Source organism: Triturus cristatus, chromosome 12, assembly GCF_964204655.1.
Source record: "Triturus cristatus chromosome 12, aTriCri1.1, whole genome shotgun sequence".
Classification (NCBI taxonomy): Eukaryota; Metazoa; Chordata; class Amphibia; order Caudata; family Salamandridae; genus Triturus; species Triturus cristatus.
Genome location: NC_140595.1, coordinates 108,512,522 through 108,526,999, shown reverse-complemented (window position 1 = coordinate 108,526,999; position 14,478 = coordinate 108,512,522). Strand labels below are relative to the sequence as shown.

The 14,478-nt window shown below is 48.6% G+C and overlaps 1 protein-coding gene across 1 annotated transcript in view; it reads left to right on the top strand.

Annotated features, from left to right (window-relative positions):
• The window catches only part of LOC146772770 (uncharacterized), a 247,132-nt gene that overhangs the window by 92,455 nt on the left and 140,199 nt on the right, over positions 1 to 14,478 (top strand). The window contains 1 exon segment of the mRNA XM_085637032.1: positions 64 to 181. Coding sequence (XP_085493158.1) covers positions 64 to 181 — 118 coding nt within the window.

Genomic DNA, 14,478 nt, shown 5'->3' with positions numbered 1-14,478 from the left:
CGAAGCGTGCATTGTAGTCATTTTATATGTATTGTCTCAATAAGTGTTGTTTCTTTACTACAGGCGGCAGAAAGCGGCCCTGACTGTGAACGACTTCAGCTCAAAGACTTAATTGGCTCAGAGATGAAGCACCTAACAAGCTATCCCCGTCTGCTGGATAACATAATCAAGCACACAGATGGTATGGTTACCAAAGTATTTACTCTGGATATCTAAGTACCAATCACAGAATTCCTTTCGGAATGCGTCCTATTTTAATAGCTGTAGATTGGATGAGTGATACAGAATCACTATTACTGTTGCTATGCAAAAGGTATGTTTATTGCCCTCCCTTTGTACAGGAGAAAAGGAGAGTAAAGCCTTACAGCCCGCTGCTGAGGGCTATACCAGTTGTTAAAGGCTCTGATTCCAAGTTATAGCCTGTATCAGTGGGAGAGTGCCTTTACCAACTGGTATAGCTTGAGGCAGAAGGGCTTTAAGGCTATTAGAACATTCTACCCACTATGGATAGATCGTTCTAAATTAGAAAGAGAGAAACATAAAGACAAACATCGCGATGTTGTAGCAGAAGGCTTATACTAGCCACAATAAGCCCAGAGCTGCTTTATTGTTGTCAATCGAGCTCCCAACGTTTCAGTATTGAATAATCATTACAGCCTCCACAACACTTTTTTTGTTATTTCATTGACGTAATGTTCATGCATCCCTAACCATTGCTTGAAAGTGTGACTCGCAATAATGATTTCCGTCACGTGGATGTTAATAATGGAATAATCTAAGAACTCACTTGCGTTTAAGGTTTTATTCAGACCATCTCCTTTCAATTTGGGTTGCAAATCTATGCCTCCTTTGAATGGCACCCTGTACTCCACTTCTGTCAGATTATTTGTCCGCTAATTGAATGGGAGAGCTGCATCCTAGGTTTTGCCCGGGTCTGTATTTTGGGAACATATTGGTGTGCTCTGGTCACCCCAGCTAGTAGTAACATATTGCGGGATCAGGAAGAGCACAGAGGCTTACAGTAAATCAAATGGTATTATTTTTTTTAGCAGATTGTGACATAGCTTGATATGTTGCGTGGTTTCTTATAGTAATGATTACAACAAGTTTATGTTTGTGTCTTATAACCCCACTCATTTCTTTCTGTTTTTTTAAACTAGTATATGATCCACTTACCAAAGACAACTTGCCTATTTCTAAAAAATGGAACTGGTATATTTCCTGAGTCTAATATCTGTAGTAACTCTCCCTCACATCGTTCAATGTTTCTTCTGTGCTGTGGATCATTTTAAAGCCCAACAAATTGGCATCTAATCAGCTTGTTGGGTCAACATGATATTGTAGTTCATGAAGGACTACAGTTGTCAATGTTTTGATTGCTTCTGGAAGATCGGAAACTGGTCTCCGTTTTCTTTTGTATTGAATTGGCAATTGAGGTCCTTTTGACGAGTGCTGTGACCTCCTCTTGCATCAAGCTGATCTAACCTGACTTTCCTATTGGACCAGATTTATTAGAAGAGGAGATGCTCTGGGTGAATTTCTCTTCTAAGATCTTTGAAACTGAGCTAGCTCTGGCTATGATGCGATCTTCTGAGATGTTTGTTAAACTGACAATTGTGTGAGAATATTTCCCTTTGCATTTTGGTTGTTGTAAACTGGTTCAAATACTTCCGCAATTTTGATACTGTCTTCAATCTTTTACAAAACTCAAACTGCTATTGTAGTGATTAGCAAAGGGTTAAGGCAGAGAGTAGATCAACAGTTGCCCTCAGGTTACAGTGGCTTTCCCTCCAAAATAGATTGAGTATTGCAAGAAACTAAGCTTTCTGTGCATCGGTGAGGCCCCTGTAGAAAATGAGGAGGGCTGACCAAGTCAGGCCCTATATAGTGTATGAAAAGGGGAAGGGTATGACAAGAAACTAGATCTTCTGCACATTGGTAAGATTGCTTTGCCTGCAAATACACATATTTAGTTTATTCAGTCATGAACTTTTGCTCATAAAGGATAAGGACCCTTCCAATCTTTCCCTAATTCATACAGTGAAGAATTCTGTGGATAAACCTTAGGCAGGCACTACAGTCTTTCTTAATGATAGGTGAGAACATATTCTGGATTCTTCATTCAACCCCTTTTTCTGGAAAGCAGTTAATTGCCTACCTCATTTACAAGTTCGACAAAAGCCCTTGTTTCAGCTGCAGCTAGAATCCTTGACGCTGCTGAGACTTTGACCTGCCTATGGGATTCGAATTTCTGCTATTTCTGTACCTATTGGTGTGGATGCTTTCCCAGTATTATTTCCACCAACAAATCAAACATTGGTTTAATACTTAATTGGTCAGCATAACCACAGATGCAGTCATTCTCTCTTCCACGGCCACCTTCCCTTTACCAGGCCTCCAGGATAATGCTTTCATAAGTGCTGCCTACATTGAAGAAGTCCAAAATGGATGTATTGTTTTGTAAACTTTATTACACAGAAACAAACATGACATAACCACTGCCTGAAACACAGGTGGATTTTTGAGCGTTTTTAGTAAGAGATGTTTCACCACTGGAATCCAAATTCGGATTACACTTTAAAACATATTGTACAAACAGCAGTGATTAATATTGAAATGTCTATCCAAACATAAAACCTCTAAACAAGAAAATGCAATCATTTATTTAACACTTTTATATCAGATCACTATTCACGTTAAACGATGACCCTGTAACACGTACCTCAGCACATCTTCAACATTCATCATTGTCACATGATCAGGCCCAGATACTGAATTCAGTACATTTATATGGATCCTAGGCCATGTGCTCATTTTCTTCTACAGGACCCCAATGGTTGTGGCTACACCTTCTTGTAATTCTTAGAGTAGTAATAATATTTAGATCCCATTTAAACTCTTTCTATCATTTACTTTTTCAGGGTTCAGTTTCGAAAATAGAGTCTTTTGGTGAACAGAAATCACAGTGTGCTCTGCTAGATCGCTTTTAAAATCCTTCCTTGCCCATTGCATGCGTAACAAGATTGGACCCTCTTAGTCTAATCTCCCTACCCCTTACTGATTTAAATCTTTTGAATTTGTAAATAATTGCAGTGAAACTTATCAATGTTCGGTCCAATAAATTACTTAACATTCTCAAATGATGCAAACACTTGAGCTGCATTAGTTTCAATTCATTTTGTGCTCCTCATTTGACCTCATTTGTAGTTACTATTTCCCTGAAACTGTTCAATTACTCCATCATGGAAAAGATCGCCATCCCATGGCTCCACTGACATTAAATTGAACTTTGCCTAGTTCTTCTTTGACCAAGACCTACATACCAGGGCATGCAGCTCAGCAACAGTGATCTCCAAGTGTCTCAATGTGTTGTTTTTTAATCGCTGTCTCACTATTGCTTGTATTTCATGTCCACATAACATTTTCCATGCTCCTTTGTATCACCATTGGTTACCTCTGTAACATTGCCCACTCCTTTACTTCACCATTGGCTGCCTCTGTTACATTTCCTGATCCTATGCATCACCATTGTCTACTTCTATAACCATTTTCTATTGAAGTTTTCTCTGCCCACTTGCATTCAAATCCTCTCTGGGACACCGTTTTCTCCTCCCAAGTCTAATGGAGCTGCACAATTTCCAGGGGAATCTATTGACTCCGCACCCACTACTCTAGTTGGATCCTCACCATCTCATGCATGCCTTTTCGTTGGATACTTCTAACCACAGATTCCTCACCTTGTGAATACCCCCCCTGGCTCCAACTGATTCAGAAATATTTTACAGCATAGCCCCCGACACTAGCAAGTGGCTCCATTTGGCTCCACGTCAACCTCATTCTGCCCCAGAAGTGACAGCCGAAGCTGTGTCAAAGCATCACTCTTTTGCACCTGATGTCAACTCCTTTCTTTCCACACCTTCACACACGGGTCCTGGAGCTAGCTCCCAACTTTTTTCTCATCAGTTTACAACTTTTCTCTAAAATTGTTCCTTTCCACTGTGCAAGAGATAATGATGCATGCTAAAACTACAAAGTTTATACCTTGTAGGGACCCTGTGAGGTGTGTCTCCGGTGTTTGGATTTGGGTCACAACTTCAATTCATGTGAGGAATGTGCCCTTATGAATCCAAACTATTTATATTCTTCTCAAACAAGAGTAACATAAATGTCTATGTGGACCTGGGGAAACTTCGTTAGGTTCTTACCCAGCCATCTCAATCGAAGAAACAGCCTCCTTTGCTGTGATCCTCAGATGCACAGCAGAAGTCCGAGACTTTGGAATACCAGATTTTGAAGTCAATACCAATGTCCTCACAGAACTTCTACCACCTGGACAGGCTTTGCCCATGCACTTGTTATTATTTAGTGACAACCAATCTAATGGGTACCTGGGCTAAGCCTTTCCCTTACCCACCTGCGAAAAGGCAGATAGCCACTCCATAGAACTGCTTCAGGTTATCCTGCTTTCCTGACACAACTCCTCACACATGAGAGCCTGATAGTTCAGGCATCTATCAGCAGAGTTAACTCCTACTTATTTCTTACGGTCCCTATAGACAGGGAGTCAAAATGAGTGGTAGCATTCTGAAAACAAAAGTTCTTCTAAATCATCTTAGCTCTGCCATTAGCCAATGCAAGCTGTTTAGGTATTCCCATGTAGTATAGAACATGATCACTAAGATCTTGTCAACAGTCCTAGGGGTATTTCTTGCCGGTGCAAACTATTTAAGATTTAGAAAAGGCCCTGGCACACATACAAGGAGTGTTCTAAGTTAATCACTTATAGCAGAGAGACAAGCATAATGTATCTGCTCCAGCCAACACGTGTTTCATCGATCGGGACAAGAGACCCGCGACTTCCTCAGGGCTGGAAAACATATATAAAACAGAATATCAGCCCACACATATGGGCACAATTGATGCATACTGTAAACATGATTGTATAAGTGGTCCCAACTGTGTATATATATATCATTTATAAGCAGAGAAACCATCAAAAGCACAAATAAGTGAGCCAATCATTTCACCGTACAAGTGCCTATTTGTGCTTTCAAACATATTATAGTGTCTGATATATAATTCCACGATATTCGAAATTATCTAACGTGGTGATCAAGACAGTATTCACTCCAGGAAGCAATTGAAAACGTGGTGAAAGGGTTTAGAACTGCTACAGCATAGGGAATAGGGAAATATACAGAGATATAAGGGACATGAGCGCATACCAGTTATGTTAATGGTGTGAGTTAGTAGGTTATGAGTACTGGGAATAGGACCAGGCCTACCTTAATGTGCACTGGATATCGTTTTGAGCCTAAAATAATGTAGAGTGTTATCGTCATGTACACATATCTTGTATTTTCTCTATGTATGAAGATGCGGAGCCACAATATGACCATACACTATCTGGGAGACATACCTTCTGGCTGGTTATAATTCCGTCCCAGCCTTAGTACGGCCGGCAAAATTTCAAAGGAGATTGGTTGCTTCTGTCCTACATATATCTGTAAATTGAAAATTGAGGATAATCTGAATTATTAGGGTCAGATATCACTTTACAGAAGCCCGCATCATTGTGAGAGTGCACATGTGAATAAGAGCGAGGTGTGGATTATAACGGCAGTGACGTGCTTCAACATGGCAATCAGAGCAATGTGAGTGTACTGAACCAAGTTATCACGCTATGGCAGTATTAGATAACCCTGGGCGTAGTTCGCGAAGTAGCACTACGCGAAGCTACGCAAAGTTTGCTTCGCACTACGCGAACTACGCGTAGCACTTCGCGAACTGCGTAGCACCCTGTTCGCACTGTGCAAGATGTCATTTTCAATGATTGTACAGTGCGGACAAGCAACCGGCACAGTGCAATCATTGAAAACGGCATCTTGCACAGTGCGAGCTGTAGTTTTCTGCTGCTCGGGTAGATTTTTACTCGAGCGGCATCTTTCTCAATGCGGACTGGTAGTTTCTCATCGCGACCGGTCGCGAGCACACGCGACCACTCGCAATGAGAAACCTGACCTCCTCGCGTTGAGAATCTCGCCAGGAGGTTTATTTTCCACGCTCGCGATCGCCAACTTGATGTTGCTGATCGCGAACGAGGAAAAAGTCTCGCCGGGATGTCATTTTGCTTGCTCGCGGTCGCCAAATTGACGTTGAGGACCGCGAGCAAGCAAAAAATGACCGCTGCACTACGCAACACTACGCTATGCGTGTTTGCACTGTGCTACGTGCAATTCGCGTAGTGCGAAGTAGCGCAAACTTCGCAAACTACGCGAGCGCAGCGTAGTGCTTTGCCCAGGCTTAGTATTAGAGAGCATCAATTATTGTGCCAGAGTCTTTAAAATGGCAGAGTAAGCTTGATAAGTATCATCAAGTAAATCATGTCAGACAACTTGAATTATCGTGGTACTGGGTGAGCGGAATTATCATGCGGGCAGTGATAAGAGTACTTGGCCAAGCAATAAGTGGCTCAGATGCGTTACACAAGTGTGATTTAGTTATATAGACCTCGGTGAATATGCTCCCGTTTGAGATTCCATGCATCTGAAAATTAGCAAATTATTCAGTAGCGAGTCCATGTGGGCGCGCCATCGTGTGTGATATAAAATTGAGCGGGCTGCGGCTGAATATTTCAAAGTGAGATTGATAAGTATCATCAAGTATATCATGTCAGACAACTCGAATTAACGCGGTAGTGGGTGAGCCGGCGGAATTGTCATGCGGGGCAATGATAGGAGTATTGAGCCAACCATTAGGTGGCTACAATGTTCAACATAAGTATGTATGGTGAAAAAAGATAGGTGAATAAGCTATCGTTCGCGATTCCATGCCTCTGAGATTATCAAATTATTTAGTAGCAAGTCCATGTAGGCACGCCATCGTATGTGATAAGAGCAAGCGAGCTGCAGTTATCGATATGGTGAGCGAACAGAAGCAGGCAAGAGTACTGACGGACATATGCCACTTACTTGTGTGTCCCTTGTGCTGTACACTCATTAACATGTGTCGCTGTCGAGTATCTGGGGTCGTGGTGCTTGATGGCCCTTAGGTGCTCATCGTTTCTCTCTTTGAGTTGCCTAATTGTACTTCCAATGTAAAAACAGCTGCATTTACAATTGAGCATGTATACCACATATCGACTATTACAGTTGATCAGTTGGCTAATCTCATATTGTTTCCCTTGATGACTCTGGAATGTCTTAGTGTTATTCATTGCTAGAGGACAAATTTGGCAGCTGCCACATTTGTGAAAGCCAGTACATCGCTGTGTCAGCCAGTTAGATTTCGCAGAAGGTTTAGGGTAGCTCGGACTTAACAATGATCTGATGTTCTTTCTCCGTCTATATGTAATGAGAGGTTGATTGGAAATGTGTTCTTTCAGTGATTTGTCTGCAAAATTTGCAGCGACACATGTTAATGAGTGTAACAGCAACCGGCAAAAGTGAGCGCCACTTCCACCCAGGGCACAATCATCTCACCTTTATTCTCTTCAAACTATTTAAGATGTCCAGGATGCAGTAAAATACATCAGAACTGCACACTGCTGATTGCTTAGGCAGAGCAATCAATCAATCAATCAATCATAGCATTTATATAGCGCGCTACTCACCCAGAGGGTCTCAAGGCGCTGGGGAAGAGGGGTCCGTTACTGCTCGAAAAGCCAGGTCTTGAGTTGCTTCCTGAAGGAGAGATGGTCCTTGGTCAGCCGAAGATGGATGGGGAGGGAGTTCCAGGTCTTGGCTGCCAGGTAGGAGAAGGATCTTCCTCCGGTGGTGGCTCTGTGGATGCGTGGTACGGCGGCGAGGGCGAGGCTGGTCGAACGTAGCTGGCGGGTGGGCGTGTAGAAGGTCAGGCGGTTGTTGAGGTACTTGGGGCCCAGGTCGTAGAGAGCCTTGTGTGCGTGGGTGAGGAGTCTGAATGTGATCCTCTTGCTGACGGGTAGCCAGTGCAGGTCTCTCAGGTGGCTGGAGATGTGGCTGTGTCGGGGGATGTCCAGGACGAGTCATGCGGAGGTGTTCTGGATGCGTTGGAGTCTTTTCTGAAGTTTGGCTGTGGTTCCGGCGTAGAGGGTGTTCCCGTAGTCCAGTTGACTGGTGACGAGTGCCTGGGTGACCGTCTTCCTGGTTTCGGTGGGGATCCATCAGAAGATCTTACGGAGCATGCGTAGGGTGTTGAAGCATGATGATGAGATGGCGTTGACTTGTCTGGTCATCGAGAGGGAGGAGTCCAGGATGAAGCCCAGGTTGCGTGCGTGGTCCATTGGCTTGGGAGTGGCGCCCAGGGCAGGGGGCCACCAGGAGTCGTCCCAGGCAGAGGGCCACGATCCCAGGATGAGGACTTCCGTCTTGTCTGAGTTCAGTTTCAGGCGGCTATTCTTCATCCATTCGGCGACGTCTTTCATCCCTTCCTGGAGGCTGGTTCTGATGGTGGCGGGGTCGTTGGTGAGGGAGAGGATCAGCTGGGTGTCGTCGGCGTAGGAGATGATGTTGAGGTTCTGTTGGCGTGCGATGGCTGCGAGGGGGCTCATGTAGACGTTGAAGAGGGTTGGGCTGAGGGATGATCCTTGTGGGACGCCGCAGATGACTTCGGACGCCTCGGATCTGAATGGGGGGAGGCAGACTCTCTGAGTTCTTCCGGCGAGGAACGAGATGATCCACTCCAGTGCCTTCTCTTGGATCCCGATGTCGCTGAGGCGCTGTACTAGGGTGCGGTGGCAGACAGTGTCGAACGCTGCAGAGAGGTCCAGGAGGATGAGGGCCGCTGTTTCCCCATTGTCAAGCAGGGATCTGATGTCATCGGTGGCTGCGATCAGTGCGGTCTCGGTGCTATGGTTGGCTCGAAAGCTGGATTGCGAGGGGTCGAGGGATCCGTTCGTCTCGAGGAAGGCGGCGAGCTGTCTGTTGACGGTCTTCTCGATGACTTTAGCAGGAAAAGGGAGGAGCGAGATGGGGCGGAAGTTCTTGAGGTCGGTGGGGTCCGCTGTTGGTTTCTTCAGGAGGGCGCTGAGCTCGGCGTGCTTCCAGCTCTCCGGGAAGGTGGCGGTGTGGAAGGAGGTGTTGATGATGTCCCGTAGTTGGGGTGCGATGATGGAGTCAGCCTTGTTGAAGACATGGTGGGGGCAGGGGTCGGCAGGTGATCCGGAGTGGATGGTGTTCATCGTGCGGGTGGTGTCTTCGGTGCTGACTGGGGTCCAGGCGCAGAGGGTTGTGGTGGGGGGCGTTGGTTCGGCGGTTGGGTGCGTGGTTTGTGCGCCGAAGCTGTTGTGTATGTCGGCGATCTTGCGGTGGAAGAACGAGGCGAGTGAGTTGCAGAGGTCTTGTGAAGGGTTGATGTCGATGTTTCCGGCGCTGGGGTTGGAGAGCTCTTTGACGATGCTAAATAGTTCCTTGCTGTTGTGGGCGTTGTTGTCCAGTCTTTCTTTGTATGCTGTCTTCTTGGTGGTGCGAATCAGCTGGTGGTGCCTGCGGGTGGCGTGCTTGAGGGCGGTCATGTTGTCTGTGGTCTGGTCGTGGCGCCAGGCTTTCTCGAGTGTGCGGCAGTTCTTCTTGGAGTCCTCGAGTTCGTCGGTGAACCAGGGGGCTTTCTTGCTGCCGGGTCTGCTGGGAGGGTTCTTCAGTGGTGCGAGGTCATCGGTGCAGTCGGTCAGCCACTGTGTGAGGTTGCTGGCTGCTTCGTTAGGGTCCGTTGTGCTGGCGGGAGGGTTCCGGCTGAGGGAGGTGGTGAGCTGCTTGGCGGTGATCTTGCTCCAGTTCCGGCGAGGAACCTGTTGCGGGCGGTGGTGGGTCGTGGTTTTTCTGAAGCTGAAGTGGACGCAGCTGTGGTCAGTCCAATGAAGTCCGGTAGAGTGGCTGAAGGAGATGTGTTTGCTGGATGAGAAGACGGGGTCAAGCGTGTGGCCGGCGTAGTGGGTGGGGGTGTTCACCAGTTGCTTGAGTCCGAGGTTGGCGAGGTTGTCCAGCAGGGTGGTGGTGTTGCAGTCCTTGTTGTTCTCCAGGTGGAAGTTGAGGTCCCCTAGGAGGATGTAGTCAGCGGAGGGGAGGGCGTGCGGGCTGATGAAGTCTGCGATGTCTTCGCTGAATTGTGTGCGCGGTCCCGGGGGTCTGTAGATGAGGGTGCCTCTGAGGGTCGTCTTGGGGTCGGAGTGTATCTGGAAGTGGAGGTGTTCGGCGGCGGTGAAGGTGTCGTCGGAGTTGGTCGTGATGCGGATGGTGTTCTTGTGTACGATGGCGATGCCTCCTCCAGTCTGGTTGACGCTGTCCCTCCGGGAGATCTTGTATCCGTCCGGGATGGCTGTGGCGATGTCGGGTGCTGAGGAGGCGTTCAACCAGGTCTCTGTGAGGAAGGCGACGTCTGGCGATGTTGTGTCGAGGAGGTTCCAGAGTTCGACGGCGTGTCTGTGGATGGAGCGGGTGTTGAGCAGGATGCACTTGAGGTGGTTGTAGCTGGTGTTCGGCTTGGTGGGTGCGGTGCAGGTCCGGAGGCAGGTGAAGTTGCAGGCTTGGCAGGTGAAGGGTCTGTGGGTGCGTTTCGGGGTGGCTTGGTAGCAGACGGGGTTCCGGCCGGGTTTGAGTGCGTTGAGGGTTGCGGCGTCGTAGGTCCGTCGTTTGGGCTGGCGTCGACGGGGCCAGGGGTCCTGGCACTGGGCGCGGTCCGGCCGCGGACGGGCGCAGACGGGCTTGCCTTAGGCGCGCCTTTGGCATGCTAGCGGCGCGCCCGCTGCGCGCGTCTGCTGCGCGGCCACTGCGCGGCCTCCATATAAGTGGGCGTGGGAGGGAGGAGCAGCTGGGAGGCGGGAGCGGGGTGGCGAATGGGAACGGCGGGGGGGCGGGGCCGCAGGGAGCAGCGGCGGGAAGCAGAGGTCGAGGCGGGAAACGGGGGGGCACAGAAGGCAAAGGGGGAGCGAGGGGGAGAACAGTCACGGGATACAGAATGCAAAGGGGAATGGGAGGAAAGCAGATACGGGATACAGAATGCAAAGGGGAACGAGGGGGGAAACGCCTGACACGGCACAAGTTACCAAGAATTCAGGAACAACAGCGGTCAGACCGCAGCTACAGCGCACAGCTCGGGGAGGACCACGCGGTGGCTAGGGGGGCGACCTACCTGGTGACAGGGTCAAGGGTCGCTCCCTTTACCACCGTGCGGCCTCCATATAAGTGGGCGTGGGAGGGAGGAGCAGCTATGAGGCGGGGGCAGGGTGGCGAATGGGAACGGCGGGGGGGCGGGGCCGCAGGAGGCAGCGGCGGGAAGCAGAGGTCGAGGCGGGAAATGGGGGGGGCACAGAAGGCAAAGGGGGAGCGAGGGGGAGAACAGTCACGGGATACAGAATGCAAAGGGGAACGGGGGGAAAGCAGATACGGGATACAGAATGCAAAGGGGAACAAGGTGGGAAACGCCTGACACGGCACAAGTTACCAAGAATGCAGGAACAACAGCGGTCAGACCGCAGCTACAGCGCACAGCTCGGGGAGGACCACGCGGTTGCTAGGGGGGCGACCTACCTGGTGACAGGGTCAAGACAAGTATGGTGCTCTGGCGCTAAGCATGGATGTTGAACAAGGGCTTTTCTGGTGACATCCAGGAATCACTTATGGATATGCCTTTTGATGAGTCTCACCTGTTAAGCGAGAAGGTTGACTCCACATTGGCGTGCTTTAAAGAAATCAGAGCCACAGCACACTCCTAGTGCCTCTCTGTGCCTGCGAGGCAATATCCTCAATAACTTTGCCCCTTTTCAGGCCTCACCGGGGGTTGTCATACAACCAACATACAGGCCCACTGCCCCAGCAATAGGCATCCCTGTCCTTTCATTATTGGGATTGAGACTCAGCGGCTTCAAACTTCCGAGAACCCTGCCATCTGCCACCAAGCCACTTATGTTTGCCCTAAGGAGAACATGATTGTCCTGTGGATCAATTATTTCCTTCATGGGTTGCAGAACATAACATCCAAAAGGTCTTTTGATAATGTCCTCTTCTTCTAGCTTTGCTGTCAATATGTCTCGGGAAAAATTAGATTCAGTGCAATCCCTATATATCCCTGATGCCTACATTCCAATAAATTATCCTGTTGCTTAGCAGCCTACACTTTCACACTGTTTCTCTGTCCTTGTATTGAATTCTCATCACTATATCGCCCACTGGGTCAATGCTGAGGCCGCCATAGTTAATGTCCAGGGCTAGCATTTATCCCAGATATGTTTTCCAAATTTTTATCTCCGATCAGCATGGATGGGGAGTCAGTTAATACTGTGACCTTATTTCCTGCAATCTTTACCTCATATTCCGGTGTGCTCATCAGCCACCATCAACCTCTCTATTCACTTAATTTACTTCACTCCTGAAGAATTATTTTCTTAACTTCTTCACTGTCTTTCTATACTCAGTTTAATCTGTCATCATTGCACACTTCTACATAATGCCCTCTTTACTAACGTTTATTTTATTCTTCATGAAACAATTTAGGGGCATATTCACAAGGAACTATCGCCGAGTTAATGGCACTTTATCGCAGCCAAAGTTGCAATAAATCTATCGCCCCATTCACAAGCTGGTGTTAACAGCCCACAGCACCAGTTTACCTGCGATAGCAGCCGCAAAAAACATCGCCACAGAAGACCCCCGCAACAATCGCTAATGAGATGCAGAGTAGGCGTTCCCGTGCCAAAAGCAGCGACAACACCACTCCACAACATTCACAACGACAAAACAGAACTGCGATAAGAAAATGAAACAGGCAATAAGGTGCGTTAGCAGCAGGAAACTAACACCTGCTCTGACCTGATGCTAAGTCGGACGGACCACAGCCTGCACCACAAAAGGGAGACCAGCCCACAGCCACGCCTGAAGAAATACAGATGCACCCGGGCAACTGAACATGCAGCCCGGAGGGCCGAATGGGAAACAACACTAGGGGTGGGCGGAATTTGCGAAATTCACTTTCGCAAATTATCGCGAAAATATAAAAAATCTCCACAAACACGCGGAAATATCGCGAAGATGCAGAAGTTTTTTTTCCGCCCGTTCGCGGTATTTTCTGCGTGGTCGCGGCTCGCCAATTTACCCATGCGGTTGCTCACGGGCGCGGGCATCTTGTTTTCACTTGTCTCGCGGTGCATGATCGCGAGAAGACGTGATCGCGCGATGCATGACGTTACTGTGGGCACGAACTGTCGCGAGACAGCGCAAATGGCTACCAACAATCCAACATCTCGTGGAGAACGCGACCGGATCGGGAAAACTTGTCGGCGAACGCGGGGATTCAGGTAAGGCGATCGCGCGCACGCGAGAATGTATTATTTTACAGCATGAGCAAGCAAAACATTTCCGGTAAAATGCGGATTGCGGAAATTTTGACATTTTCGCGCTCTCCGCGGAACGCGAAAATGTCAAATTATCGCAATTTCCGCGAGCGGAACGGAATTTTAGCCCAGGCCTAAACAACACCTGCCGCAACCACCCCAAGACCCCCCCTCCCCGGCTCCCCGACCAAAGACATGCCACATTAGCTACACCCAATCACGTACAAAATTATCCGCATGATGTCGCAGAATCACAACTGGTGACATGTATGTGTCGTCACAAAAATGAGCATCACACATTCATTTCTGAAGCAACAAATCAAACGAAATGAACACAGAAATGAAATGAAGACACGTTGCGGCTCACCTCGATCCAATCCGTAGGTCACAGCCAGCAAGACAAATATTCATGATGAGAAGATGTGTCCTGCACACATCAAAGGACAGAGAGAGAGCAAAGGAGAGAGAGAGGAAGAGAGGGAGAGAGAGAGAAGAAGAAGAGAGGGGGAAGAGAGAGAGAGAGCGCCGCCCCTGCGCACCCAGGCCACACTGCTCACCTGCTGCCACCGGTGTGTTTCCAACCACTTGCCAGCATGTAGTGCAGTCCATTAGGTCACACATCTGAGACAGACCCGTCATCTGAAACAGAGTCCAGATACATGTTTGGCACAGTACACACAATTGCACAAGACAAAATTGCCTGCCCGCCAATGCACACCCAGACAGAGGCACCCCAGCCCCTCCCGCCACCCATTGGAGCATGCCCGCAGATGCACACCCAGGCCGCACTGCTCACCTTCCGCCACCAGCATGCAGACAGGAGGTCCCACCACATGACGCAGCAGGCCACAAGCCCGGGACCCAGGGACATGGCACACTCCACACCATGCTGCCCCCCTGCGCAGGCTACCAGGTCTCACGTTTGGGGCTGGGGCTTAATTACTCCATGGCAGAGGACATACCAGGGCACCCGGCCTCATCGCAGGCTGCACACCCGCTCAGCCCAATAGATGCCACCAACTCTGTGATCCCAAAAAAAGGCAGGCCCGTGACGGCGGCAAGGCCTCGGGTGCCACGAACCCTGTGCGCAGCAACTCATGGGCCCTTTATGATTGAGAACTGTGGAGCGTCCGTCATTCAGTCACCACCTCCAGAGGGGAATGTGACGCCGTCGG